Raw genomic sequence first — 27,952 nt, forward strand, 5'->3', positions numbered from 1 at the left:
TGCCTTAAAATGGTCTAAAACTCTCTGCACTTTGCATGGCCTGTGAGGTCCAAATCACTCCAGCATTCTGGCTTCAGATTTGTCAGTGTGGGCTGACCTGTGTGTCACCATCTTAAAATGGCCTGTCTTTGAGGAACACAAAAAACGAGCCCCCACTGATCATCTACTTCTCCCCTCCTATTGCTGGTCTCTTCTTAGTAGTTTCATCTTACATACAAGAAGTGCTAGGAAATGAATGCTTAGCTGATCACTTGATTAGATTGGTCACCACTGACTGACTGAGTGGGAATTTTATGGCATTTTAAACATTTAGATGTAACTAGACAACTGGTAGAGCATTGTAACAAGAGGGTGGGGGATTTATGAAGTGAATACTTTTTTTCCCTTTCCTTTTCTATCTTAACCATTTTTGTGTACTTTTGTCCTGCTGAACAACCACTGTTCGCTCTCACATGAAAGAATAAAAATCACTGAAATACAGGCAGTCCAAAGGTTACGTACAAGATAGGGTCCGGAGGTTTGTTCTTAAGTTGAATTTGTATGTAAGTTGAAACTGTATATTTTATAATTGTAGATCCAAACAAAAAAAAACATTTGGCCCCAGTGACAATTAGAGTTTAAACACATGTAATCGGACCAAGGATTATCAATAAAGCTTCATTAGAGACGCCTTACAGCTGATTATTGCAGTCTGGGACTAAAGTAACAACCAGAGAGCTTCACCAGAGGTCAGAGGGGTCTGTCTGTAACTATGGGTTGTCTGTAAGTCGGGTGTCCTTAAGTAGGGGACCGCCTGTATGTTTTTTTCCAGTTTTATTGTCTCCTGATTGGAATGATAGACATGGTTATACAACTCATACATCACAGGTAACAAAAAATGGAAATTTTTATTATTCCCAAAAAGAGCATCCTAAAATTGCAGCCATGATTATTTAGTCCTCATGTTTAAAATGAGCTGTACACATATTTCAGAGAGCTGTAGTTCAAAGATAAGCAAGGTCATCTATCATGGGTTCACTACATTATCCTTAGGGTAATACAATCACTCAAGTCATCCCGTGCTGCCGGGAGGACACTACAGAAGACTATCCTGTCACCAGTAAACGGTGGGGAAGATTTACTATGAAAATTTTTGCACCTAACAAGTGGTGTATATGCCAAGTGTCAAATTTATGATGTGTTTACAGTCACTTAAAATTTTTTTGGGGAAAAAAAAACCTAGAAATTTTTTTTTATGTATACAGGGATATTATTACCAGAGATTGCTCATTTACATATTATTAATATATTGCTCATTATCTAAACAAATGAACTGTTTTATTAACTGACTATACAATCTACAATTATGTATGTAGATTAGCTTTTATTACAATTGATTTACTATACAATGTTTCAGTCGGGTGGTTTTCCGTTCCTTTTAAATGATTCTGATACATTTCTTTTCATAATAGTTATACTAATAAATTACATAATTCATGTAGATTTATACATCTGTTCAAGTTATTTTTATCCTTTTCGTCTTTCCATTATCCTTTCCAAATCCTATTTTCCCTATACAAAAGACCTGCAGCAAACAACAATGTTGCTTATGTCGCTCTGACATCACGGTGTAGATATACAGGCAGTCCCCGGGTTATGTATAAGATAGGTTTCTTAGGTTTGTTCTTAAGTTGAATTTGTATGCAAGTCGGAACTGTATATTTTATTATTGTAACCTCAGCCAAATTTTTTTGGTCTCTGTGCCATTTGGATTTTAAAAATGTTGGAAGAACCAGGATTAACAATAAAGCTTAATTGCGGACACCTTTAAAGGGGTTGTCCGGGACTAAACTTTCCCTAACTATTCTACATCTACCTGCAATCTAACTTTCTAATATACTTACCTTTTCAAAAGTGTCTTCTTTCCGCGGCTCCGGAGTGGGTCACGTGACCCCGCATCTTCAGCTTTCTCCACTTCCGCTGACGTCACGGCCACATCGCTCTCAATTCCTGAGGGACGGATGGGCGGGGTTTTGGCACTCTTCAGAGTCTGGGGGCCGGCGGTGTGGAGTCTCCATGGCGCATGCGCAGTTGGGGTGGCACTTCGCTCCGTCTACTGCGCATGCTCGCCTTCCCAGCATAATACCGCAGGTCGCGAAAGTCGCTGTGATTGCTGGCAAACTGGCACACTGGCACTTGCTATGGTTTGCCTGGTGTGCGGATTTGCCGGCATTCACAGCGACTTTCGCGACCTGCGGTATTATGCTGGGAAGGCGAGCATGCGCAGTAGACAGGACCTTTAGAAGTAGTGTAATCACTTATAGCCACATTTGATAAAAATATGTACATATACCTTTGTGAACTCGTGTTCACATATGTCATGGTCCTCATATGTGACAATTCTCTCTACTACATATCTGACAACCCAAAGCTCAAGACAAATGTCATCAACCCCCCCCCCCCCCATTATGGCATATGAGCTTGTGGTATGGCCACAGTTGTCGCAGGGAGGTGGTCACATATGATCACATATCTGAGACACCCCTCCCAGCCCCCCCCCCCTCGCCCCCATAACATAGGTGACCAATTTATTTTTACATGTAAAGAGCTGTGTGATTGTTTCTTTTCTGTGTAACAAATTGCACTTAATAGTGATGGTATATAATATTCCATGCTGTGTAGTGGGAAGCGGGGAAAAAATTACAAATGCAGTGAAAATGGTGAAAAACGCATTTGAGCCGTTTTCCCCAACTGACAGGAATACCACATTTATATAGGTTTCATAATGTTTTCATACATATACAAAAATTAAAACTCTGTCGGACCCGAGCCGGGAAGTGACACATTCATGAAATCAAGTGCATGATCTTAGTGAATCGTGGCACAGTCTATTTCTCTGTGCACTAGGCAGAAAATAGAAAGGTGTAGTGGGCTGGATGCAGCAGGGCCTGGAAGGTGTAGTGGGCGGGATGCAGCAGAGCCTGGAAGGTGTAGTGGGCGGGGTTGCCAGCACCGTGTAGGCTGGAATGGGTGGATACACTCCCTGCTGTGTTTACAGTACAATGCACTGTGTAGTTTCTGCAGCACAAAAATGTCCATACAGGAAGCTGGCATTGTAAACATTTGCAGACTGATGTGTAACCCCATATGCAGGGAAGATTCAAAGTTTGAATCAAGGTAAGGCATGGTCATTAGGATGATGAACTATGAATACTGGGAGCATCTGGAGAATTTTTATGGTCCCGGATAACCCCTTTAATAACTGTTATAGGTGTTTATTGTAGCCTAGGGTTAAAATACAGTAAATTACCAATACCCAGAGGTCTATTTGTAACTAGGGCTCGTCTATAACTTGGGTGTTCTTAAGTAGGGGACCGCCTGTATCAACACTGACGGTTTAATTTACTTACATCTTTTCCTACAACTCGTAGTTCAAACTGTGTCTCCTTGAAATGAATCTTTGTAATTCTGGGCCTATTAGAGAAATAATAATTAAAAAAATAACATGATTCAATATTCATGCACAGTGTCTAATATTTTTGACACAATTGCAATAGAAAGTTCACATTGTAATAAAATTCCTGGCAAGCTATTAGGGAGATATTTGAGATATTTTGTGTACACAGGTTGTTGGATCGGGGCTGAACAGTAAGTCATGCCAGCTGCAGATTACATAACCTTGTACCGATATCTACATTCCATTCACCATGTCAATGTTCACAACGAGTAGCAAGTACAAACAGCACGACAAAACAAACAGTGCCAGAAAGTATAAATGTAATATTGTTAAGCGTCATGTACACAAATGAGAACTATTTCTTCTGCACACTTACCTGATAATGTGCTTGTATGCTGCGGCTATACACAAACATTCCAAACCTGCCGTTCATTACAATAGATCTAACCACTCGAAAATATCTAGAAGGGTAGTATTACACGATTGGTAGCGGCTGTTGTAATATTGTGGTTTACTGTTAATTGACAATCTGTATCTGGACACGTAACCTGAAATGTCTGCACATCAAGGTGCAGCTAAATAGAACGGAATAGAATAAATCTGCGGCTGCTGCTAAGAATTGTGTAATAAAAACCAATCTAAGTAACTTGCTAAAAAAATTATTTAACGACTAAGTTCTGATATTTTTATACTGTGACTTACCGTACCTTACTTTGCGCAGCTCCCCGATACTCCCATCCCAGCGGCTCGTCTTCTTTATTCTCTCTGCAGGTGACAGTGGCGCCGCTGATTACACCATAGTGTGCGCCACTGGGCAAAGCATATGGACACCGTCTGCCCGTTGTTACGCGCAGAGAAAAGAAAGAAGAGAAGCCACGGGGACGGGAGTATGGTGATCGTCTTAGTATGTAAGTTTATTTTATTTACGCCATGGAGCTTTTGGGGGCATTTCCTGAGAACAGGGGGGCCTGGGGGACTTCATAACTGAGAGGGGGGAGGCTGCATGAGGTATTTCATGATCAGTGGGGGAGGCTGGCTTCATGGGGCATTTCACCAGTAGGGGTGGGGTGGGGTGGCTGGCTGCATGAGGCATTTAATAACAGGAGGGGCTGGCTAAATGAGGAATTTTATCAGTAGGGGGGTCGTTGGCCGCATGGGACATTTCATTACTGGAGAGGCTGTGATCAATGCATTTCCTACCCTTGGCTTATACTCGAGTCAATACGTTTTCCCAGTTATTTGTGGCCAAATTAGGGACCTCGGCTTATACTCGGGTCAACTTATACTGGAGTATATACAATGTTTTTATCCATAAAAAGTCATTATGGAAAAAAAGTGGTTCGCAAACAAGAAAACAAGAATTTTGAAAACAAATAATAAGCAAATTGCAAATCTTGACTCCCACGCCCCAGTAGCCTCTTTAGGAAACTTGCATATTGGGGGAATTAAAATTTATAAAAGTTCTGGGTCACAAAAGAATTAGCCCTAAAAAGGGCTATACTAATCTACATTAGAGGAACCTGCCACCGGATCTACCTTAATAGATAGATCCGTGGTGGTAGGTTACCTTTAAGAACAAACCTAAAGAACCAATCTTGTGTGTTACCCGGATACTGCCTTTATTCTGAAATATGGATCATTACATTGTTTGATGTATAACAAGAACTTACCAGAAATATTTCCCTACTTGCTTCTTGTTCTTGTAGACAACCAGCCCGACTGGGGTGAGACCTAAAAAGTATTCAGAGTTGTTTTCCCCCTAAAAAAGAACATGGAATGAAGATACTTATATTTACTGTGACTGAGCACACAAATCTCACATCTGTTTTAGGTCTTAGTCTCCATGCTCATGCCTTACAGTATTAGTGGGTCGGATATATGGACCTGTTTTTACACTGTTATTCTAATAAATATAATAATAGCAATAAATGACTCTACTTCTCTTATGTCACAAGGCATTGTATAAGGCATAGTACACAATGCATACTGTAATTTACACCCACTGAATGAAGAACAAAAGGTTTTAACATTACAAATACATGGTAATGAAGTAGACTCCGTCACAAAGAGGTAATGGAATATTTACGCAGCTAAAACCTGTAATATCTGTAATTAAATATTGGAAATACACTTATTCCGACAGTTTTTTAATAGACGGTGAAGACACATTAGAGACAATTAACGGTTCCTATGCAGGGCGGAGATCAAGTACAGAAGTCAATAAAACCAATGAGGCCGTTGGAGGTTATTAAATTATAAATTTCTAAGATATAAGCCATTTGCTTTTCAACATGGGAAGAAACATCAGGGACAAAACAAGTCGGTAAAGGGCAGCATAAAAGCAGCATTGTAAAGGGCATTTCCCATGCCTTCCATACATATATTTACCGATTTAAGCTCATGCAAATAAGGATCTCGGTGCACTAGGGGTGTGGCCTCGTCTGCAGATGCACTAACTGTCTATGCTGCCACTTTAGACAAAATCTGACTTCTATAGAAATAGGGCAAAGGAAGAAGACAATAGTTGCACCAGCTGGCATAGTTACACCGCTGATGGTTATAGGAGATAATTTTAATAGAAAACTGAAGAAAAAAAGCTGCTAAACAGGAACGGTTTGTCTGGAAACCGATCAATGTGCCCTATTCAATGCTGACTGTACTAGCAGAGTACCTGATGTACTTGTAGAGAGCAGGGCTGATGCCATGTGTGCGGTGAGCACTCCCTCACATTAAAGAGGCCTGACTATGGGTTACAGAAAATTAGCTTTAACCAATTTGGTGCTTCTACCTGGTGTAGATGGAGGCCGAGCCTTCACCTGGAAGAACACAGGGGATATTGTGGGGGGCAGAGTACAGGAGAGATCAAATAATTACATTATGACAATGTACTGCAAGCAATGGCTTGACTAGGGAAGATTTTTAATACTGCAAAACCTCTACAAATGTAAGTCAGCAAGACAAGGAAAGCCCCAATTTAAGTGTGGCTGAAATCCACATACAAATATGGATGGGGACCTCCTAACTCCACTCTCCCTACTAAAAAAAAATCACATGAAATGTGTGTATAGGGAAGCGGAGATGTATCTCATACAAGCAAGTATGAGATACCTTATTCCTCAACAACATATTAGTTTAGGGGAAGAGTGACTAAGTCCAATGTTACAATGTTACATTGCACTCTGCAAAGAGTTTGTATGTTCTCTCTGTGTTTGCATGGATTTCCTCCGTGTCCTCCGGTTTCCTCCCACACTCCAAAACATACTGGAAGGTTGATTAGATTGTGAGCCCATTGGGGACAGGGACTGATTTGGCAAGCTCTGTGCAGAGCTACGTAATCTGTGTGCGCTATATAAATAAAGAATTATTATAAAGAAGCATCTGTAAAATGATTTCCTCAGTCATTGTATGGCCAAACTGAAAAGAGCAAACTATACGCTGTCCTCCTCCCCTTTGGCAATAATCTCTATCCTAAACTATTTAGGAGCACCTCTTACCTGACTTCACAAGGGTCTGGAAACCTTTCAGTCGCTTCTTAGCAACCACATTCGCGGTACTGCTTCACTGTGTTACTAATTTTAAAGCGAATGCCATAGAGATCAATGGTGTTGAAGTGCAAATGAGTAACGTGGCGCAGGCTCTGCCGTGTTACTGGGAAAGGATTTCTAAATCCTCACAAAGAAATTCTTCACAGGGGCAGCAAATGCCGCAGATGTTACCAGTAAAATCAAATGCCTACCCGGCCTTGAAAGTCACTACATCTAACCAGCAGAAAATCTTCTCAGTAAGTTCTGGAGTAGAGAATATTCATCACATTTCTACACTATCATCCCTTTAAGAACCGTGTGATTAGAACTGGTCCAATATACATTACTTCACATACTAAAATATAGTAATTCAAGACCGGCTCACAATAATCTATACTAAAACTGATGAAATAACTGAGGTACACATATGTCATTTAAACCTGTGCTAATGTCTAGTGTAATAAACTTGTAAAATTTGTTACATAACTTTTACACTTACACGTATCTATATTTAGGTTTAATTTGTGCTTTTTTACTTCGCTTTATTTTGTGCTGCAATGAGTAATTATGCCGCCATTATTTGTCAGACACACACAGAACTGCCTGACGTGCCTGGATCATAACAAGCTTGTAGCCAATTAACACACTTGCGTTTTTCACGTGTTTTTTACATGCAGAACTCACCTTACACACAGTTTCATAGTACTCAATGGGGCACATTTACTAAGCGTCCAAACAGCGCATTTTCGTCGGGTTTCCTGCCTTTTTACCGTTTTTCCCTGAATGGCCCCGGGTTTTTTGCGCACGCGATCGGATTGTGGCGCATCGTCGCCGGCTTGCATGCGACACAAATCGGGGGGCGTGGACATCGGTCAACCTGACTGATTTGGACAAACCGCGAAATTTAAAAACAAAATTGTGACGCAAGACCAGCACTCACATACACCGGAAAGAAGATGGTGAACTCCGGCGGACCTGAGGGGGGAAGCGACACATGCAGGAAATAGGGCACACGAGCTATGTGAATCATGGAAGATCCGAATTCTCGTCGGATAACGCACAGCGGGGATTGCGACGGGAGGGGTAAGTAAATGTGCCCCACTGGGTTTTGTCAGACTTGCATTTTTTTTTTCACACACACAGGCACAATTTTTTTTTTTTATGTGGGTTAAACGTGTAAAAGCATGCTCTACTTTCGCAAGTGATGCTTGAAAAGCGTACCATACAAGTCTAAGGAGACGCATGAATAACACACTACACTCAGCGACAAATGCAATTGCAATACACTTTTTAATGATCAATTGTCATAGAAAAACTAGACCACAGTGATGAGTCTTTTTAACAGGAATTTTATGCGTGTGGAAAAAGGTATTGAACATGCACTGAAAGGGGAAAAAAAATGTGCATGAAAAATCCAAAACGCTAATGAATCAGATAAAAAATTGACTCCCTTTTCTTGTATACAGTAAAAATAACAATATTTAAACTTTTTATACTATAGACCGTACAATATATATTTTTTAGCTCACATTAAAAGGGATGTCCATTTTAGCAAAAATGTATATTGTTTGTGTAATAAAAAATGACACAATTTTCCAATATACTTTCTGTATCAATTCCTCAATATTTTCTACATTTCTTTCTCTCATTCAACAGGAAACGTCATTGTTAATTTCCTGTGGATTAAAACAGCTTCATAGTCATGTGATGTCACACAGGTGCACAAAGAACACAAAGAATAATCAGACCTGTGCGATATCACAAGTCCTGCACCTGTATGACATCACATGACCAGGGAATGTTTTTTATCAACAGGAAGTAAACAAAAAGCTTCCTGTTGAATGTCAGCAAGCCGAGTTCTAGAAAACAGATGAGAACTGATACAGAAAGTATATTGGAAAACTTTTCATTACACAAACATTTATTTGCTGAAAGTGGACAACCCCTTTAACTGTCCAATGAACAATGGCTAAATACAGGTTATGGCTATGGGAGTGAATTACTGGAAATGTGAAGAAAATAAGTAGCATATACTTAAGTTGGCCAGGGCCCCCCTCCCTCCTGAATGCGGGTGATTGGCTGGGGTGTTTCCCCAGTGATGTCACTGTCCTTCTAAGGACAGCTACACCAATGGGTCCCCCCCCCCCTCCTGCTGAACGTAACCGCTCCGCAAGGTTTGGGGGAGGGATTCAATTAGCTGCATCCGCTCCCCATAGCCTTCTATTCTCTCCGCTGAACGCATACATCACTCAGCAGGTGGTCAGGTGAAGGCAAAAACTTTGGCTCAGTCTGCCACTATAGGTCAATGTATACACTAAGCGTATACATCCGGAGCTTTCCTGATGTATACACTGAGCATATACATAAAACCTGATGTGAACCCAGCCTTACTGTATACAAGTCTTCAAAATCTGTGCCCATGTACAAATCCAGTGATTAAAAGCAACTAGTACTTAAATTTCGTACTTGAAGCTTTTGATATACTTATGAAAAACAGATGATAATTCATCATAAAATGAAAAACATGTTTAATTTACACTTACATAGACAGGATGAAGGTCAACTCCATACATTTCAAGGGATTTGGCAACAGACAAATAATTTGATTCCGCTACAGCAGGAACCTGACCCCTACAAAAAAAAAAATTATATTAAATTATATTAAAATTATCTCTTAACTAAATTGATAATTAATCAGTTACTGATAATAAAAAGATGCATCATACAACCTTACGCCAGTCCTGCATAATATAGTGAAAAGATTATGTAATCCCTCATCTCCGCACCTTTTCCACATTAATGCTCCAGCTATTTTTCGACATAACTTTTTTTTTTATATTCTGGTCACCATAGCAGTATGGAGTCTTGTTTTTTTGGGGACAAAATTTAGTTCTGGGTTTCATAAGTCCTACTTATCATTAACTCTTATTAACTCTTCCCATGCAGTATATTTAAAAAACAGCGCACATTTTCAGCATTTATTGTGGAACCTAAATAACATAACTTTGGAAATTTTTTTTGTCAACTTAGCTGTATGAGGGCTTAAATTTTTGCATACAGACCAATAGTTTTTATTTGTTCACACTTGGGGTTCATAAAACTTTTTCATTGTGTTTAATGTGATGGATGAATAATAAATTGTCAATTTGTGCCTCGTTTTTCCTTTATTTTTATTTTTTTAGGTTTTGTGTTGTATGGGATAAATGCTATTATTGCGTTTTAGCCTGGGTTGTTACATGTGTGGAAGTACAAATTGGGGCTTATTTACTAAAGTCCCGCGGGTGCACTTTCATTTGGTTTTCCGACATTTTCGGGACAGTGGGGGATGGTGTGCCCGAAATTGGAGGGCGTGCCGTCAGACGACCCGAATGATTCGGGCTGAGCGCTGGATTTAACTTTAAAATTGTGTCGCAAGAACAAGCACTTACATGCACCAGGAAGTAGAAGGTGAACTCCGGCGGACCTGAGCAGGTAAGTGACAAATGCAGGATATCGGGAGCACAATCTTAGTGAATCGCGGCACAGTGCATGATCGTCGGAACAATGCACTTTAAATTTGAGCTTGAAAGATACAAATCGCAGTCATCAATTTTGAAAAATGTCGTTTTTTTTATTGTGTATGGCCATCTTTACATTGGATAAATGTATGTTTCTACAGTTATCTCTAGACTTTACAGCTTGTCCAATGACTACTAGGACAACCTCAGAAGCAACATTACTGAGCCCGGGAGACTTGCCGCAATCTATTCATTTTGGACAATTCATAACCCATTCATTTATTTTAAATGAACAGCAGGAAAACTTCTTTCCACCAGATATTTTTCATGTGCCCACTTTTTATCTTCTTCTGTGAATCGTCACAATAGTCTGACACTGATCAAATGCAGCAATAAAATGACAATAATTGGTGTAAAATTGACGTGTCTGAAACTAAAATAAGTTAATGCCCGAAAGATCTTTGGATTGCTCACGGTGGTACAATCACGGTAAAATCCTATTGCTAAGCCAAAACTGGATTTGCAAAATGCATTTTATAATTAGGAGGAACTAGGGTCATATTTGCATAGAAACCAGGAATTTTTAATAAAGGTTGAAATTTTAACTGCAGTTAAGTGTAATGACATATGATCCTCCAGGCAATATGTATATTTGTAGATATATCTGACATTTCCATCAGCAGCACCCAGTCCAGGTCACAGCGAGTACACAGCTTATCTTGCTCATCACAGTTCATTACAATACAGTACAGTCATTTCTAAATTGACGATTCAGTAAGTGAACTGAAGACAAGAAGCAATGAAGAAAACCAGGTAAGCAATTATCTGCTACAGAGAGACCCAAATATACATAATTCATGATGTTTTACTACAATAAGTCACTTTTCACATGTATATAAAACATATATATGTATATAACATACAAAGCAGCCTTCAATTTCTAAAGATAGTGCCAGGATATTTAGATTTCTCTTCTTTTTTGGCTAACTTTTAAAGAGATTCTGTCACTAGATTTTACCCAAGAAACTCAAAGCTTTATCAGGTAGGCCTTTCACGAATTCCCTCTTTTTTTTAAATTTTTTTATTTATGCAAACATTTTCAAGTGTAAGTAAGACATAACAGCCGCTGGATGGAGGTGCACCCATGCCGGTGGCCAGACTAATCACCAGAGGTCAAGAGAGATCTGTAAGCTACCTATTGCCTGAACAGTGTCCAGGGGAGCCAAGTCAGGTGGAATTTCTCGCATGTACAGAGGCGGTTAGTTTCGTCATTTGCATTATGTCATTGACCTTTGAAAGCCACAGGGACACAGAAGGAGCATCCGTTTGGAGCCACAGAAGTGGGATACATGAACGTGCCGCCATTACGAGGAAGCGAAGAATTGAATGCTTGCACACTTGGAAGGAAATCTCACAGTGCAGAGTGTAGCCAACGATCTGTCTAATAACGGACCGTACAGCGTCCCAAAGGGTTTCAGCGTTGGGCATGAACAGAAGATGTGGAGAAATGTGCCTTCCCCCCACTCCCACACCTCCAACAAAGAATTCTCTATCGTATGTGAAATCTCGACCATTTGTATGTATGTATGTTTTTTTTTACAGCAGAAAAGAGTTATATTAAAGGGGTATTCCCATCTGGGCATTTACATTTAATTAAATTAATTTGCCACATGTGAACATTTCTTCAATTGGATGTTAATTAAAAAAATGTTCCTGTGTGAAGATAATTTCTCATAAATGTAGTCATGTTGTCCCTTAGAAACCAGATAGCTTCCTCGGATACGACCACGTCATACTCTGGCAGCGGTGGCCAGACTTGCGCTATAGACTCCAGCCGGACCACCAGGATTCAGCATTCATTACCACAGGACGGCTGTGCGACATGTAGTAACTCCCGGACATTTCATATACAAAAACCTTTTGTTTCTTTGTGCAATCCCTCCAGCAGAGGTGGCCGTATCCGAGGAAGCTATCTCGTTTCTAAGGGACCATATGACTACATTTGTGAGAAATTATTTTCACACAGAAACATTTTTTTTAATAACATCTAATTGACAGAATGTTTACATATGGCAGATTTATCAAACTGAATGTGAATGCCCAGATGAGAATACCCCTTTAAGTCAAGATTTAAGTTCAGTTCAGTCTTCAGTTCTATAGAACCTAGAAACATGCTTTTGGTGATGAGATCCTTATCTTTATAAGAATGTTTCAAGGTACTAAAAAACTAAATTCAAAAGAATTTTAAAAATTACTGATCGCTGGCTAAAAGATGTCATTTTCCCGTTAATTTGATATTTTTTGTAGGTAAACAATTTGAGATTTCACTTTAGATAGAATTATTTTATTTTTCAGACTATATGGCGCACAAAAAATCCTTTCATTTTGTCAAAAATCAAAGGTGCGCCTTATAGTCCAGTGCGCCTTATATATGAGCTGAACTGACAGACAACAGCTGCCTTGAACTGTGCACAGGTCTGCCACCTACTGGTCATTCATCCTTATAATCCGGTGCGCCTTATATATGAACCTAGAAGTTTTAGCAGGCATTTATTGATGGTGCACCTTATACTCCGATGCGCCTTATAGTCCAAAAAATACTGTACATAACGTTCATGGACACTGGACACTACAAGTTGTCTATCTTTAATGGCCTCTTGTTAAGAAAGGTCCATTTATCGAGCTTTACAGTAACAAGTTAACAATAACTGAACTGCAGATAATTAAGTATATTGGCTTATTGACTAACAAGGTTAACAAAAATCTACCCACTCATTTCTCATCAATATACTGCATACCGCTGCGCTGTTAAGCTTCTGTGTCCTTCGATAACTGCATGTTTCTATTTATACAGAAAACATGTATTCTTGTAGACATACAGATGCCAGTTTCCCAAATAGTCTTTATTCCCAAGATATAATGATATTATATATTTTTTAGATATACATTTGTCTTCTAAAATGTACTGATCTGGTTTGGTTCTTGAAAGATTAAACAATTATTATATTTAAGAAACTAAAACAACCAACACCCAATATCACTTGAGCAACAAAATAGTATCAGCCCCCAGCGTTAAAGATGAAAGCGCATTGTGTCCCTGTAGCTCTGAGTGAAAAAGTCTACAGCAAAGAATAGTAAGGTACAAGAGATCCCCAGTTTGAACACTAACTACATAGCAGGAAAGCTGTCAACCCTTGGTGCTCACACAACAGACTGTACATTTTGGTTAGTCACTATATAGTCCTGTATGTACACAGTATGCAGAGCTCAGTAAATGTATTCATTGGAATAGCAATGGATTTGCAAATGTTATTTTATGAGAGAACACAAAAGCATTATGTTAAGGGAGGGTCCCTTATAATTGATTAAGGGCAAAGACAGAAAAATTAACATCAAAACCATAAAGTAACAAATGCTGTTAGGGCACCAAAAAAATTGATGACCTGCCCCTTAACCCTCCCCTCTAGTATACCCACAAACCCATTAATGGCCCCTATACTATATGTGGCCCCTTTGCTGTATAATACCCTCTTTGTGAAACCACATATTATAAGGCCCCTATACTGTGGTCCCCATTGTATAATGCACTGCTTTGTGGCCCCCATGCTTTATAATCCCCCCTTATGTGATTCCCCATGCTGCACAGGTCACCAATGCCAATAGTGGTTGGCTGCAATCTCCATGTAACATATATGATATGTAATTAGCATTTGGGAAGAGAAGGATATTTAGAGGAGGAATTTTTTTTTTTCAATTTATTTTACCATTTTATGGTCTTTTTTGTATAAGGGTCAGACAGAAAAGACAGGTCTGTAGAAAACAAAATGAGAGGATGTTGTAATCTACATATATGGCGTTTTATGAGAAATGAGAGATGATTACAAAATAATTAGATATGAATGCAGAATATGGGGCGGAAACTGAAATACCTTGCACATACAGGGTATAACATGTATGTGTATGGAAAGCCAATGTATATATTCACCACACCTCAGCTTGTCTATGGGTAACTCATGTAAACAAGAATTGAGGTATAGGGTACACCCCTCCACTATATTCTCTCCTTACAGACATACCTTGGCCAGCAGATGTGCCCGGCTGCATCCATTAAATCACATAATATGAGAAGTTGGATATACCAAGCAGTGAGGCGAGATTACTTCATGTATGGTTGCAAATGGTTGAACATGGAGATTTTCTAACATTCCTAAATGATGAATCAAACTACAGTGTCTCATAAGCCTCCTGTGTTTTTTTACATGATAAAGAGACATTTTTAAAATACACTTTTTATACATTTTTCACCATTTTGAATATTTGATTTGTCATTAGATATGACACCGAGCTGTGCAGCTCAACCAGCTCAAGACAGTCCACCGATAACTGTATTGTATGAAACCATTTTCCTGTATGTGACAATGACACATAATTATGAACTGGAGGTAAAAGGAAATCTGAGCAAAAAATCTTAAAATGCACAAGAAAACCCCCAAAACTTAGACTTCATCCGTTACAAAATTGCATTTATTTGCTAAAACCTCTAAACCAACCAAATCTGTATTTTGTAATTTTTTTTTACTTTGCTCTTGACCAAGTTATTATTATAATTACTAGGATTAATACAGTATAACCACAGTTTCAAGACACTCAGCAAAACTACAAGGACACCTTCATGCCCTTTGTAATAAAGTACATAGAATACTGGCATTTTTTGTTTTATGACAAAGTCCTTTTAACAAAATGACCCATAAATCAACAACACAGTCTTACAGAAATAAATATTAGTCTAGTATACCGTATTTTCTGCCCTATAGGGCGCACCGGACTATAAGGCGCATTAGTCCGATGCGCCTTATATATGTAATAATTACATATATAAGGCGCATCGGACTATAAGGCGCGGGGTCCGGCGGCCGGGGGCGTGGCGGAGACCCGACGTGACGCGGCGACGTGACGCGGCGACGAGACGTGACGCGGCGACGAGACGCGACGGGGAACGCGGGGAAGGTGAGCAGGGAAGGTGAGGGGGAGGTGGAGGAGGGCAGCGGACCATACTTACATAGGTCCCCGCTACCGGAGACAGCAGATCTCCCGCTGGAGATCTCCGGTAGCGGGGACCTATGTAAGTATGGTCCGCTGCCCTGTGCCCAGCGCCATACATAGGGCGCACCGGACTATAAGGCGCACTTTGGATTTCCACGGAAATCCAGTGCTTTTAAGTGCGCCTTATAGTCCGGAAAATACGGTACTCATGCACGATGTAGGAGTAGGTCAGATCTAGAATCAGAAAATAAGTTCTTTTATTATTCATTTTGTTTCCCCCTAGAAGGTGAACAGAGTAAGGTCAGTGAAATTGAGGGATTAGTATGCGGAGCGTTAGCCATGAGGCACACCCTACATTGCCGGAGGTCCTGCAAATCACATTTGAGATATACAAGCCAAAAAAACAAGTGAAAAGGCCAGAGTCATGCATGCAGGTCCATGAGAACTGGCATTAATATTGTAGGTCTACAGTCAAACAGATAAACTATAAAATCTAGTTTGTAGCACTAAGAAAAAAACACATATTGTATGCTGCATTAGTCATAACATATTAAAAAAAGTTATATGACAGAAGAAATGGAGAGAGAGAGAGGAGCTACAGTAAAAACTTCCCAAGTCAAGTAACATAACATGGTGATGGAATTTTCACATGTGACCTCTGAGGAATTTTACACTTGAAGTGTGTAAAGGGCATAGGGCACACAAGATGTCCTCATTTATAATGGAGGTTGAAACTTGTTTGGCATGGGATGCATTGTCATGGCAAATTGCATTGTGTAGACTGTCAAAATGGAGAAATCCCAAGAAAGGGAGCAGCAGTGACAGTGAAGTCTTGAGGCTATTAGATAGTGGACACGTGTAACAGACATGATATGGGATATCTGCAGTGGACACTCCACAGTAATTTAGCTGCTGCTGGAGATGGGAGTTTAACCTTATGAAAACCATAATGTATTTTTTTGCAAACGTGGCACTATAGATGTGGCTACAATACGGCCACAACAAAGATGTCTTTTTTGTGCAGGTGAAATGGACACGCCTGCCTGAAACATCCGGGATTCTGCGCTAAAGATAAGTATCGATAAAGGACATACTGCGGACTGAAATAATTCATATGTTTCCTCTTTATTACACCAAATATGAATTGGTTTTGAATAAATCACACCCATTGTGCGGTCACTGTAAATCCCCTTTGGTTCTGTTGGGATTATGTCTCATGTATATATACTGTATTTTACACACCTTACCATAAGATGTACACTAGATTTGGACATAAAAAAAATGGAAAAATATAGGCAACACCATTTTTAAATTCTCTGTTGGTCCACACACACATCTCTGCTCACACAACGGCCCAGATTTATCAAAATCCTTGTACATGTATGTAGCGTTTCTGCCAGTATTGTGTCACGGCTGCACTTAGGAGCATCCCGGAGCATATTCACACCGGCCGCCACATTTATGTTGGCAAGTCCAACAATATTTGTGGCGCATGCCCTTTAAAGTGAGTGAACCAGAAAAAAAGAAATACAAATGCAGAAAAAAAACGAGTTGTGACAAAGTTATCAAAAATAAATAGACTTCACAAGCCCCGCAGGGCAAAAAGTAAAATAGAACACATTGTTTTTGTATGGCTAGAACAGAGAGTGGTAACAAACTGCATAAAAAGCATAGTAAAAGTGACTGTATTGAGCTCATTACAGTTATATGCTCTATTCCAAGGTGAATACACATCAAAGAAAGAGGTGAAGCTGAGGTGAGCGCATAGCTACAGGCAGTAATGGATAATGTGTCAGTCTTCCAACTCTCACTGCCGAGACTTCTAACAATGACGCTGATTAGTCAGCATCACAGCAGCGATCTGCCAGCCTCACCGGCATAGAGTGGAGAGAAGAGGTAACCGGACAGCGGGTCAAAACTGGATTTAAACATAAAATACTAGTAGAATTTGAACTGGTTTTATAAAACCCAGTGAAAATCAGAAATATTGTTTAGCTATTTTAGGGCCTTTTATCTAAAAGGTTGAGGAAGGTAAAAATATACCATTAAAAATTAAAAGTGGGCATTTTAGCTAGAGATGCACGGACCCGAACTTCCCATTGGCCAATCATAGCCATGGCTGGCAGCTAGGGGCGTAAATTTGCCTGATCGGCTGTTTGGCACACCCGAATTGGAAGTTTGTGTCCACTCTTCTCTACATGTAATACTTCATATGTGATTTCAATACATATAACCTAATAAACCATTCAAGTACTTAAAGGACTTCTACCTACAGAATTTTAATTTTTTTTTTGTTTGATAATGGGGCTTCCTCAAATGAGCTTTAAAACTAATTGTACTATTGCCTTGACCTTCTGACCATTTGTTCTGTGTTTCCAGACTATTCATTATTCTTTTATATAAGAGAATATGCTGCCATCATTACTTGTACCACAACTGGTGGAGGACAGTATAACATTAACCAAATGTTATCATAGAGCACTATCCCCATGTCTCTAGCAATCTACTAGACAGTAAGAACCATCTTTGGGGTGACAATGGCCCCCTTTGCTTACTTGAACCCTGACCCTAATAATATTACTGCTGCTCCCTAAATTTTTCTTACTCTTAATGACAGTTTCCCTGGGTATATGATAAACATCCCCATAATGTTCTATTGAACAAGGGCTGTGACGAGTGACACTGAATAGTAATAAATTCCAGTCTGAAACAAATGTTGTATCTTTTCATCCCATTACCTCTAGCCAATTTGGGGTCAATAACCTTTGCTCCTAATAAAACTCTGTCAACACATTAACACTTTTTATACACATTCTTGTCAGGGGCCAATAAATCTAAAATAAAGTGAACTGTTATCAGGGCTACATTCAGGTCAGGACACCACGGTTACACAGAAATCATCACTTGTCAACCAAGGGGAAACCTCCTGGAAGACTTTGACACATCAAAAACATAGCTCTAAGAAGTCTATGTCACACAGCGTAACTGAGCCTAACACTAACAAACACTTACATGAGTGTTTTATGTATACGTTCAATGGCTTCTTCCAGCTCTTCCTTCTGGTCAGGTACATAGCGATATTCCGACACATAACCTGCAAGGTTCTTATATGGATCATAGTCACCGAGCTCCGCTGCAAAACAAAGAAGCCAAAATTCATTTCTAGAATATACACACTTTATATTATCTGTTCTCTGAGTTATAAACCTGAATTTCACAATATCAAAGGTTCAAGATGGAAAGCAGCATTCAGGGTAAAAGGCAGAAAAGGAGGAACAGCCCTGATCTTACTGTGTCGAGGATCTTAGGATTGGACTTACATGATAATATACCTTAATGATCTCCTTGGAAACAATTATATAGCAACAGAGCCAGAAGAATTAACTATATAATTAAAGGACATTTACCATCAGATATACTGATAGTAGACTCTTATAAATCATGTGTCTGCCGTTTTCAGCTTTATAACACATTTTTTATTACTGTCCTGCATATCCTTATTGTAGATATATACACATTCATTCTATATGCTAATGAGCCAGAGGCGCTTAGGTTCACCTCACAGCTACGCAAGGTAAGTCTAAGCGCATGTGCAGATAGCAGGGTGACGTCTGAAGGACTTGGCTATACAGGGGCATAAATAAATTATCAGTCCTCGGAGCCAGGATATGCAAAGGTGACATAAACCTGTGTGCCTCCTACGCATTAAAATATGGAATGCAATACCTGATGGTATATTTCCTTTAAAGAGAATCTGTCACCAGATTTTACCCCACTTAACTACAAGCCCCCTCTGTTAAAGAATGAAATGTAATTTCTAAAATTCCTTTTTTAATGAAATCTCAACTGTTTACCTAAAAAAAATCTCCAAAGTCTATATAAAAATGAGTAGAAAAGAGTCTTATTTGCCCGAGATGAGTCAAATTTAAAAAGTGAGGCAGCGTCACTTCAGCAGTCCCCTTCTTTAGTCCCATAATACTGATAAACATGCTTTTGATGTCATAATAAAGTTGCCTCACCATTCCCCTATTAACTACCCCAGACAGTGCCAGATCATATTGACAAAGGTCGTGATGACCGAAACATCGTAAACTATTTCTGATCTGTACAATAATATACACTCACCGGCCACTTTATTAGGTACACCTGTCCAACTGCTCGTTAACACTTAATTTCTAATCAGCCAATCACATGGCGGCAATTCAGTGCATTTAGGCATGTAGACATGGTCAAGACAATCTCCTGCAGTTCAAACCGAGCATCAGTATGGGGAAGAAAGGTGATTTGAGTGCCTTTGAACGTGGCATGGTTGTTGGTGCCAGAAGGGCTGGTCTGAGTATTTCAGAAACTGCTGATCTACTGGGATTTCACGCACAACCATCTCTAGGGTTTACAGAGAATGGTCTGAAAAAGAAAAACCATCCAGTGAGCGGCAGTTCTGTGGGCGGAAATGCCTTGTTGATGCCAGAGGTCAGAGGAGAATGGGCAGACTGGTTCGAGCTGATAGAAAGGCAACAGTGACTCAAATCGCCACCCGTTACAACCAAGGTAGGCAGAAGAGCATCTCTGAACGCACAGTACGTCGAACTTTGAGGCAGATGGGCTACAGCAGCAGAAGACCACACCGGGTGCCACTCCTTTCAGCTAAGAACAGGAAACTGAGGCTACAATTTGCACAAGCTCATCGAAATTGGACAGTAGAAGATTGAAAAAACGTTGCCTGGTCTGATGAGTTTCGATTTCTGCTGCGACATTCGGATGGTAGGGTCAGAATTTGGCGTCAACAACATGAAAGCATGGATCCATCCTGCCTTGTGTCAACGGTTCAGGCTGGTGGTGGTGGTGTCATGGTGTGGGGAATATTTTCTTGGCACTCTTTGGGCCCATTGGTACCAATTGAGCATCGTTGCAACGCCACAGCCTACCTGAGTATTGTTGCTGACCATGTTCATCCCTTTATGACCACAATGTACCCAACATCTGATGGCTACTTTCAGCAGGATAATGCGCCATGTCATAAAGCTGGAATCATCTCAGACTGGTTTCTTGAACATGACAATGAGTTCACTGTACTCAAATGGCCTCCACAGTCACCAGATCTCAATCCAATAGATCATCTTTGGGATGTGGTGGAACGGGAGATTCGCATCATGGATGTGCAGCCGACAAATCTGCGGCAACTTTGTGATGCCATCATGTCAATATGGACCAAAATCTCTGAGGAATGCTTCCAGCATCTTGTTGAATCTATGCCACGAAGAATTGAGGCAGTTCTGAAGGCAAAAGGGGGTCCAACCCGTTACTAGCATGGTGTACCTAATAAAGTGGCCAGTGAGTGTATAATTTGTGTTCATTTACTACAGTGAAGGCTTTACTGTGTGAAATATTCACTGAAATAAAAAAGTCATAAAAATCCAGTTCGGTGTGTGCCATGTTCTCCATTTGGAATACGGACGGATTGAGAATCCTACATTGAGCACCACCCCCATATGGGATGCGGTCACTATTGTTTGTACGTATTAAAATAAGGGTCATATTAATGATAAGGTTTGTGATCTAGATTCAATCCTGATTTGTAGTTGCATTTCACACGAAGTATAAGGTTCTGTAGCTCATAGAGCCACAAGCCTGATGCGATCTAAAAGATTTATCTAGGTGCTACAGAACCAAAGATAGAGGAATCTGAAATTAGGCCGTCTTCGCACCCTCCAATTATAACGCAGCTCATGCAAAATATGACTCTTCTCTGTTTATTTTCACATAACTTTGGAGTCATGTGAACAGGCCATGTCAACAGGCGACATTTCACATGAATGAGGGAGTTCTAGAATGGACATTTCATACCCAACCTGAGGGTCACGATAGGAGCAAAACCATACACGTAATTGTCACCAGAAATAAATAGATAACATAAATCATAAAATCACCAGCTATGTTGTATACTGCAGAAACCCAAGGACTTATAATTGACTGTTAAACAATTAATTGCCTTTTAGCAATGTATGTAATCCACATATTTCAGAAACAGATTTCTTATTATTCAATAAGATAATTCAATTTATTATTCAAGAGATAAATAAATGACAGACTTTGCATAGGCAACATAAAGAATCCCAAAGCCTACAAATAAGACATATGAAGAAGGCTCAAGGCAATGTCAGCTTTTCCTCTGGGAAATCAGCCCTAAAACCCATTTCAGAGAAAAGATAGAGCTAAGCACTTTGTAATGCATTTGTAAATGTTAGCTTGCTATGACGTACAATAACCCGGCTTATCGTTACCTTCTGGAAGGACATTAATAAGAAATATATATTAATAGAAGAAGGCTCTGGGTGTGTTTTCATATCTTAGGCTAGATTTACTCTATCTTGGGGATTGACATTTTAGCATATGTTAGGCAGGGAAGGACTTGACGGTTGTTTGCGTGCGATAAAAACTCAACTTCAAAGTTCTATTTATTGCACGAAAAAGCCTTTTCAATTGAACGGAGTCAACAGCAGAACATTATTATATTGGAGCCTCTTCGGCAAAGGAGAAAAGCAAAAAACTTTCCAGCGTGGTGAATCTTCTCCTGAAGGGGCCTTCTTCTTAAAAGAAAGATAAATAAGGAAAGGACACAAAATAAAGATAAACAAGGAAAGCGTTTAATCCTCAAAATAGATGATTTTTTTTGTGTGTGCTGGGTTTTTTAATATCCACTTCCAGGATCCAGGCTCTTTCAACCCAACTGTGTTTTGAGCTCCTTCGGCCTATAGAAATGTGGCATTATTTGTTATCTGATGTAAGACTGTGCTAACCTCATTGACATTCCACACATTCAGCTCCCTTCATCCATCCGGCAACACTATAATGGTGTATGATCGGATTAGACTGGGTATTAGAAACTTAACAGCAACCTAAGAAGTGCAATGAAAGGAAGGCCCCACCACTAGCAACTCTTGGAAAGAACCAAGAAAAATGTCTAATTGTTTTTTTATTTATCAACAGAGTGAAAAATGTGCAGAAACCCATCAACAAGAAGCAGAGGAGTCTCTTAAAGTCCAATGCAGAGAAAGACGTATTGTAGAGATTGAAAGGGTTGGGTAACACTTGTATGGTTTACTAAACAATCAAATACTGCTACTTTTGCTGAAAATTAAAACCTTGATTTTTTCTTTCCAATAAAAAGATGTTTTTTATGTCCCGTTTTTACGTTTTAGACTTTAGAAATCTAAATCTCTCCTGCATCTTGAGCAAATGTATTTGCTCCCCAGGAAGGAGAATATCAGCGGAGAATAGAGGGCGATCCTGGCACTGGAAGCACGGTTTTCATTTATACCAACTATTACAGGGTGCATCATTAATGGGTTAAAAGCTGAGATATTTATCTTGTAAGTGCCAATGCCTGGTGCTAGAGAGTTCAAGACAGCAGTGTCAGAATATAAGCTGCCATCTTTACAAAGCCTCTTAATCGGAATCTTTTCAGGAACGCTTTGGTACTTTTAGAAGGCGATTTTGTTTTATGCAAACAGGAAATTTTTATCCTACACAAGGAGATGCTAAAAAGGGATATTTCATACCATACTTGAGGTTTCTTTGTGGTGAAAATGCATTGATGCAACAAACCATTGGAAAAGTCTTTCACACTTCTACTAAATCCTTCCACAATAGCTTTTTCATGCATATTCTAGACCAGTGATGGCGAACCTTATAGCGACCGAGTGCCCAAACTGCAAACCCAAATCCCCTTCATTTATCGCGAGGTGCCAACCAAAATTAGAGCAGTATCTTATTGCTCCCTGTTCTTCAACAACGTTCAATCTTCCTGGCCTCCTGAGAACACCAACACAGTAGAAAGAAGGAGGGAAAATTTGCATCATTGTAGCTTCGTTCTAGTGTCCCTCTGTACACAAAGAATCATGGGGCTAGCAGGAAGTTCTTCAGAGATAATCAGGCCCTGTCTACACATTCTCCTTCTTCCTACAGTCCCAAGTAGCCAAGCAAGTCACTTTAAAATATGACTGAAAACAGCATCTTTGCTTGGAACTACAGGAAAATTCTTTGAGTCATGTCTGGTGTGCTGGGGCAATGGCCCAGGTGCCCACAGAAAGAGCTCGGAGTGCCGCCTCCGGCACCCGTGCCATAGGTTCGCCACCACTGTTATACATAGGTCAGGAATAAGCCAAAATTCTTATTTTGTTTTTCAATTTCCTATTGCATTTATTTAATTATATCACTGAATAACCTTGTTATGTTTCAGGTTTTAGATCTACAAATATTCTTTTGTCTACAAAGCACAATTAAAGGCTACTTCAATAATAGCCCCTTATCCAGGTCATAGGGCAGCAAATTATTATACTTGGCTATTTGTATGATGTTTTACTGCGGAATGCTTTGTATGCTTTTTATCAAATGTAACAAGATAATTATCTACCAGAGTTTATAGAAAAGTATCCTGATAATGAGAATCTTATTTTTTGGCAAATGTGAAATGAACATCCAACTAATAATTTTCTTTTTGACTCTTTATAATCCGTTATTTTCTCATTTCTAAAATTTTTCTTCTACTTCCTGTTCATGATTATGGGGGCTGCCGTCTTGCCTGAGCCCTAGTTATAGCGTTTAGTGATACATTACAACAACCTTGTGGCCATAGGCAGAAATAGCCTAGAGCCGACTCATTGAAGTCTATGGAAAGTTTCTATGCATGCTCTGGGCAAGGATTTAAAGGACATCTACCACCAGGATGAAGGATTGTAAACCAAGCACAATGACATATGGCTGTGTGTCCCCTCTGACAGGAATTGCTCCTCTTTAAGCTTCTTATGCTTGTTTTTAAGAAAATAGGCTTTAAATTTATGCAAACATGAGGGGCGTGAGGGGCTCTGGGCTCCATTAACACCTATGTAGCCTGGAGTGCCTCAGGCTCGTTTGCATAATTTGAAAAGCCTTTTTTTTTGTAAAAAAACAGGAAATACAAAGCTAAGAAGAGGGGATCATGACAGAGGGGGCACACACCAGGATGTATATGTGCTTGGTTTACAATCCTTAATCCAGGTGGTAGATTTCCTTTAAAGTAGATAAACCATAGCATCATCTATTGTCAGTAATGGAGGCAATGATGGTGCTTTCTATAGAGGCGTAGAAATCCTCTACTGTAATCCTGTCTGGCATGTAAATTAGGTGATTGTTGCTTAGTAAAACCCTTCAGAATTTTTAAGTGTTAGTCTAGTATTAGGCCCAAGAAGGATAAAGTACGCTTAATAAATACTAAATATAGAAGGTCAAGGGAAGGACTTCCATTAGAGGGTGACATGGAAAAAGTGATCGAAAATTCTAAAACACAAATATTTAAACTGAAATTTGATTACAAAATAGGTCATTTTATGGCGACTCATTCCCTTTCAGAGATGCTAGGAAGGTCTCACATTATTTGGATGGGAGTGATATTCTTTGGTTCTGGTAGGCAGTGGCAAATGAAAACATTACTAGTTCTTTATACGGTAGAACTTAAGTTTACTACACAGGTGTATGAATGTAGAAGCTAAATCCATGCATAATGCATAGGGTGACATGACAAGTAGATGGTGGCTATGCTATTACCCGGATGGACCGAAATGTAAACAGCTGTCATAGAATCACATTTCTTCCTAGAACAATAGCTGTCACATTGATAAAGTGTGTGGATGTTTATCCAGTGGAATATATGAATGTGAAGATGCAACCCAGATTATTGGAATCTAGGAAAATATAAATTCCTCTCAAATAGTTTTCCAGGCCAATGCTCTCCTACCGTTATCATTTCCCTTACAGAACAGCAAAATGGAAACTAAATATGGAAGGTCTACCATAGGATTCCAAGTGTGGAAGGCATCATGCTTCCATCATGTTTATGTTATTAATCTATGCTGTCATTAAATTCCATCCTGTGCATTGCATCGTCAATGGAAAGCCTGGGTCAATCCAGGTAATATTAGAAAGCCAGTAACATTGATGGACATGCAGCAGATTTATCAGTATATCAAAACCAAAGATTTCTTTAACAATGTGTGGGCACGTTTTTGTAAAATGCCATCCATATAGGTTTGCATATAATTTAAAGAATGCAGAGAGTAAACAGCATATCTACTAATTGGTAACATACCCAAATTATGTTTGTCCTGAATACTAACAGATTAAAGAGGACCTGTTACCTAAAATTTCGGCACTAGGAGGTGCTTACTAAAGTAAGCAGCTCCTAGTGCTTGAACAAACGCCGCAGTGTTAGAGTGATAGCGTTACCGGAAACCTCTTGCAAAACCCGCTTGCAAAGCTGTCCAATGTATTCATGAGGGGGCGGTCCAAGGCGCTGCCTCTTCCCCGGACCACCCCGCTCGCTCCATAGGCCGCTCCATTTTCCAGGGGTCTGCTTACTTTAATAAGCAGCTCCTAGTGCCAAAATATTAGGTGACAGGTCCTCTTTAAAGGGAACCTGTTCAGTGATGTAGGACACTAAACCAACTACAGGTTTTTATGGACCAGTGGTTCTGGGCCCCAAATTATCCAGTAATATCTCATTCTGTGGCTGCTATAAAATATCAGAACTTTATACCTGCCTAGATATGAGTCCGATAAGGAAGATTAGACTAATCTCTGGTGCTCCTGACATCTGTGTGATGCTTCAATGAAGCCAAAGAAGTACACCCTGGCTCCACTTCACATGCAATGTACCTACTACACGTGCTGAGAGCTCCGGACCGAGGGAAGAATTCATTATTTTTTTTTTTATTGTGGCCACACTAGTCCATAAAGACCTATGGGAGGTTTCGTGTCCCAAATCATCCTGACAGATTCCCTTGAAGTTGAAAGGACAAATCTCTCTCTGCTCTGATCCGGACTGGCCTAGGCTGGGTAGGTCAATGGGACCAATAACATTTAGAAAAAATGCATTGTAAAATATTTTAGAAACTCTTCCCAACAACCTTTGACAAAATCCACCCCAGTAAAATCCTTGCGTCAGACATTTGTCTTTTGTCACAATCAATTATGGTCAATTAGGCGCCAAAAAGTCTAAAATATTGAATTCCAGGTATAAAAAGTGTCTTGATAAACAACTGCTAAGAGACTTATTATAGAGTCGTCTTGTGCTTGTTATGTGCCTGAACCTTCACTCTCATCGCTTTTTATGACCAATTCCAAAATTAAATGAGAAGTAGATGATTTATGGTGAACATAACACAAGCATCAGATCCAGAACTGTATGCAATTGTTGTGATTGATTTTTCATGCCACAAACAACAAGTTCAGGCTTCAGGCAGGGTTTATGAAGCTATATGATTTGTAGGTGTGTGTATAATGTTTATAATATATATATACACACACAAAATAAATACTATACTATAATATACTATTTATTTAGACTGGTATCTTTTTAAATATAAATTCTCCGCTATAGTTCAATACAGTAAAATATTAAAGGTACCCAGCAGCACAATTCCTTTATACTTACACTGTATGGCATATGCCCCTAGCTGAGCAGCAATGTTGAAAGGACAAGGCAAACGACCTTGCAAGACATCCTGTTTTACTTGCAAAAAGAATTGATACCTAAAACACAGAGATTACAATTACAATTTATAAGTACAGTATTTTAGTTTCTAAACTTAAATGATAACCTAGCAGATAACAAACTGCTTAGTACACAAAGACATGCACATGGGTAGCATCCATGATCTCAAAGCTATTTCAATGGAAATCTGCTATCAAATCCATCATGATAAACTAGAGACACTTACTCATAGATCCATGCATCATGACTGTGGTAATCGTCTTATATTTGTTATCCATGGCCTCTTTCCTTCGGAAATCAACTTTAAAATTATACTAATGTTGTAGTTTCACGGGCTCTTACACTGTGCAGAAACACTTCTCTCATACTGTGTGAGATTACAGCAGGCAGAAAGAGCAGGTGGGATAACAGCCCATGAAGCTAAAGCATGGAGGGGCTCTGGTTCACTAGCATTAAGTTTAAAAGTTGATTTTAGAATAAAGGACACCAATGAAAACAAATATAAGAAGATTACTACAGTCACGGTGCCCTATGAGTTAGTGTCCCTGGTTTATCATGCTTGAGTGTTATGGCAGATTTACTTTAAAATGTCAATTCCAAAGATCGTTGAAAATAATTGACCTCAGAGATGGGATTTACTCTTAAAGGACATCTACTACCAGGATTAAGGTTTGTAAACCAAGCCGACTGATACACTGGCAGGATCTGCTCTTCTTTTATCTTCTCATTTCTTGGTTTTTACAAAAAAAAAAAGCTTTTAAAACTATGCAAACGAGCCTCAGCAGCTCAATGATCCATAGGTGTTAATGGAGTCTGGAGCCCATAATTTTTCAAGCCTTTTTTTTTCTTAAAAACCAGGGCATAAAACGATAAAAGAAGAGCCGATCCTGCCAGAGGGGGTACACACCAGTATGTCAGTGTGCTT

General features: G+C 39.5%; 1 protein-coding gene across 1 annotated transcript in view; it reads right to left on the reverse strand.

Moving 5' to 3' along the window:
* Positions 1-27,952, reverse strand: part of EPB41L4A (erythrocyte membrane protein band 4.1 like 4A) — a 136,166-nt gene that overhangs the window by 39,030 nt on the left and 69,184 nt on the right. Inside the window, exons 5-9 of the mRNA XM_072140618.1 lie at positions 26,968-27,065; positions 18,513-18,633; positions 9,504-9,591; positions 5,107-5,195; positions 3,390-3,453 (exon numbers count right to left, since the gene is read on the reverse strand). Of these exons, the coding sequence (XP_071996719.1) occupies positions 3,390-3,453; positions 5,107-5,195; positions 9,504-9,591; positions 18,513-18,633; positions 26,968-27,065 (460 nt within the window). The remainder of the gene's footprint in view (positions 1-3,389; positions 3,454-5,106; positions 5,196-9,503; positions 9,592-18,512; positions 18,634-26,967; positions 27,066-27,952) is intronic.

The sequence above is a fragment of the Engystomops pustulosus genome, chromosome 1 (assembly GCF_040894005.1).
Source record: "Engystomops pustulosus chromosome 1, aEngPut4.maternal, whole genome shotgun sequence".
Lineage (NCBI taxonomy): Eukaryota > Metazoa > Chordata > Amphibia > Anura > Leptodactylidae > Engystomops > Engystomops pustulosus.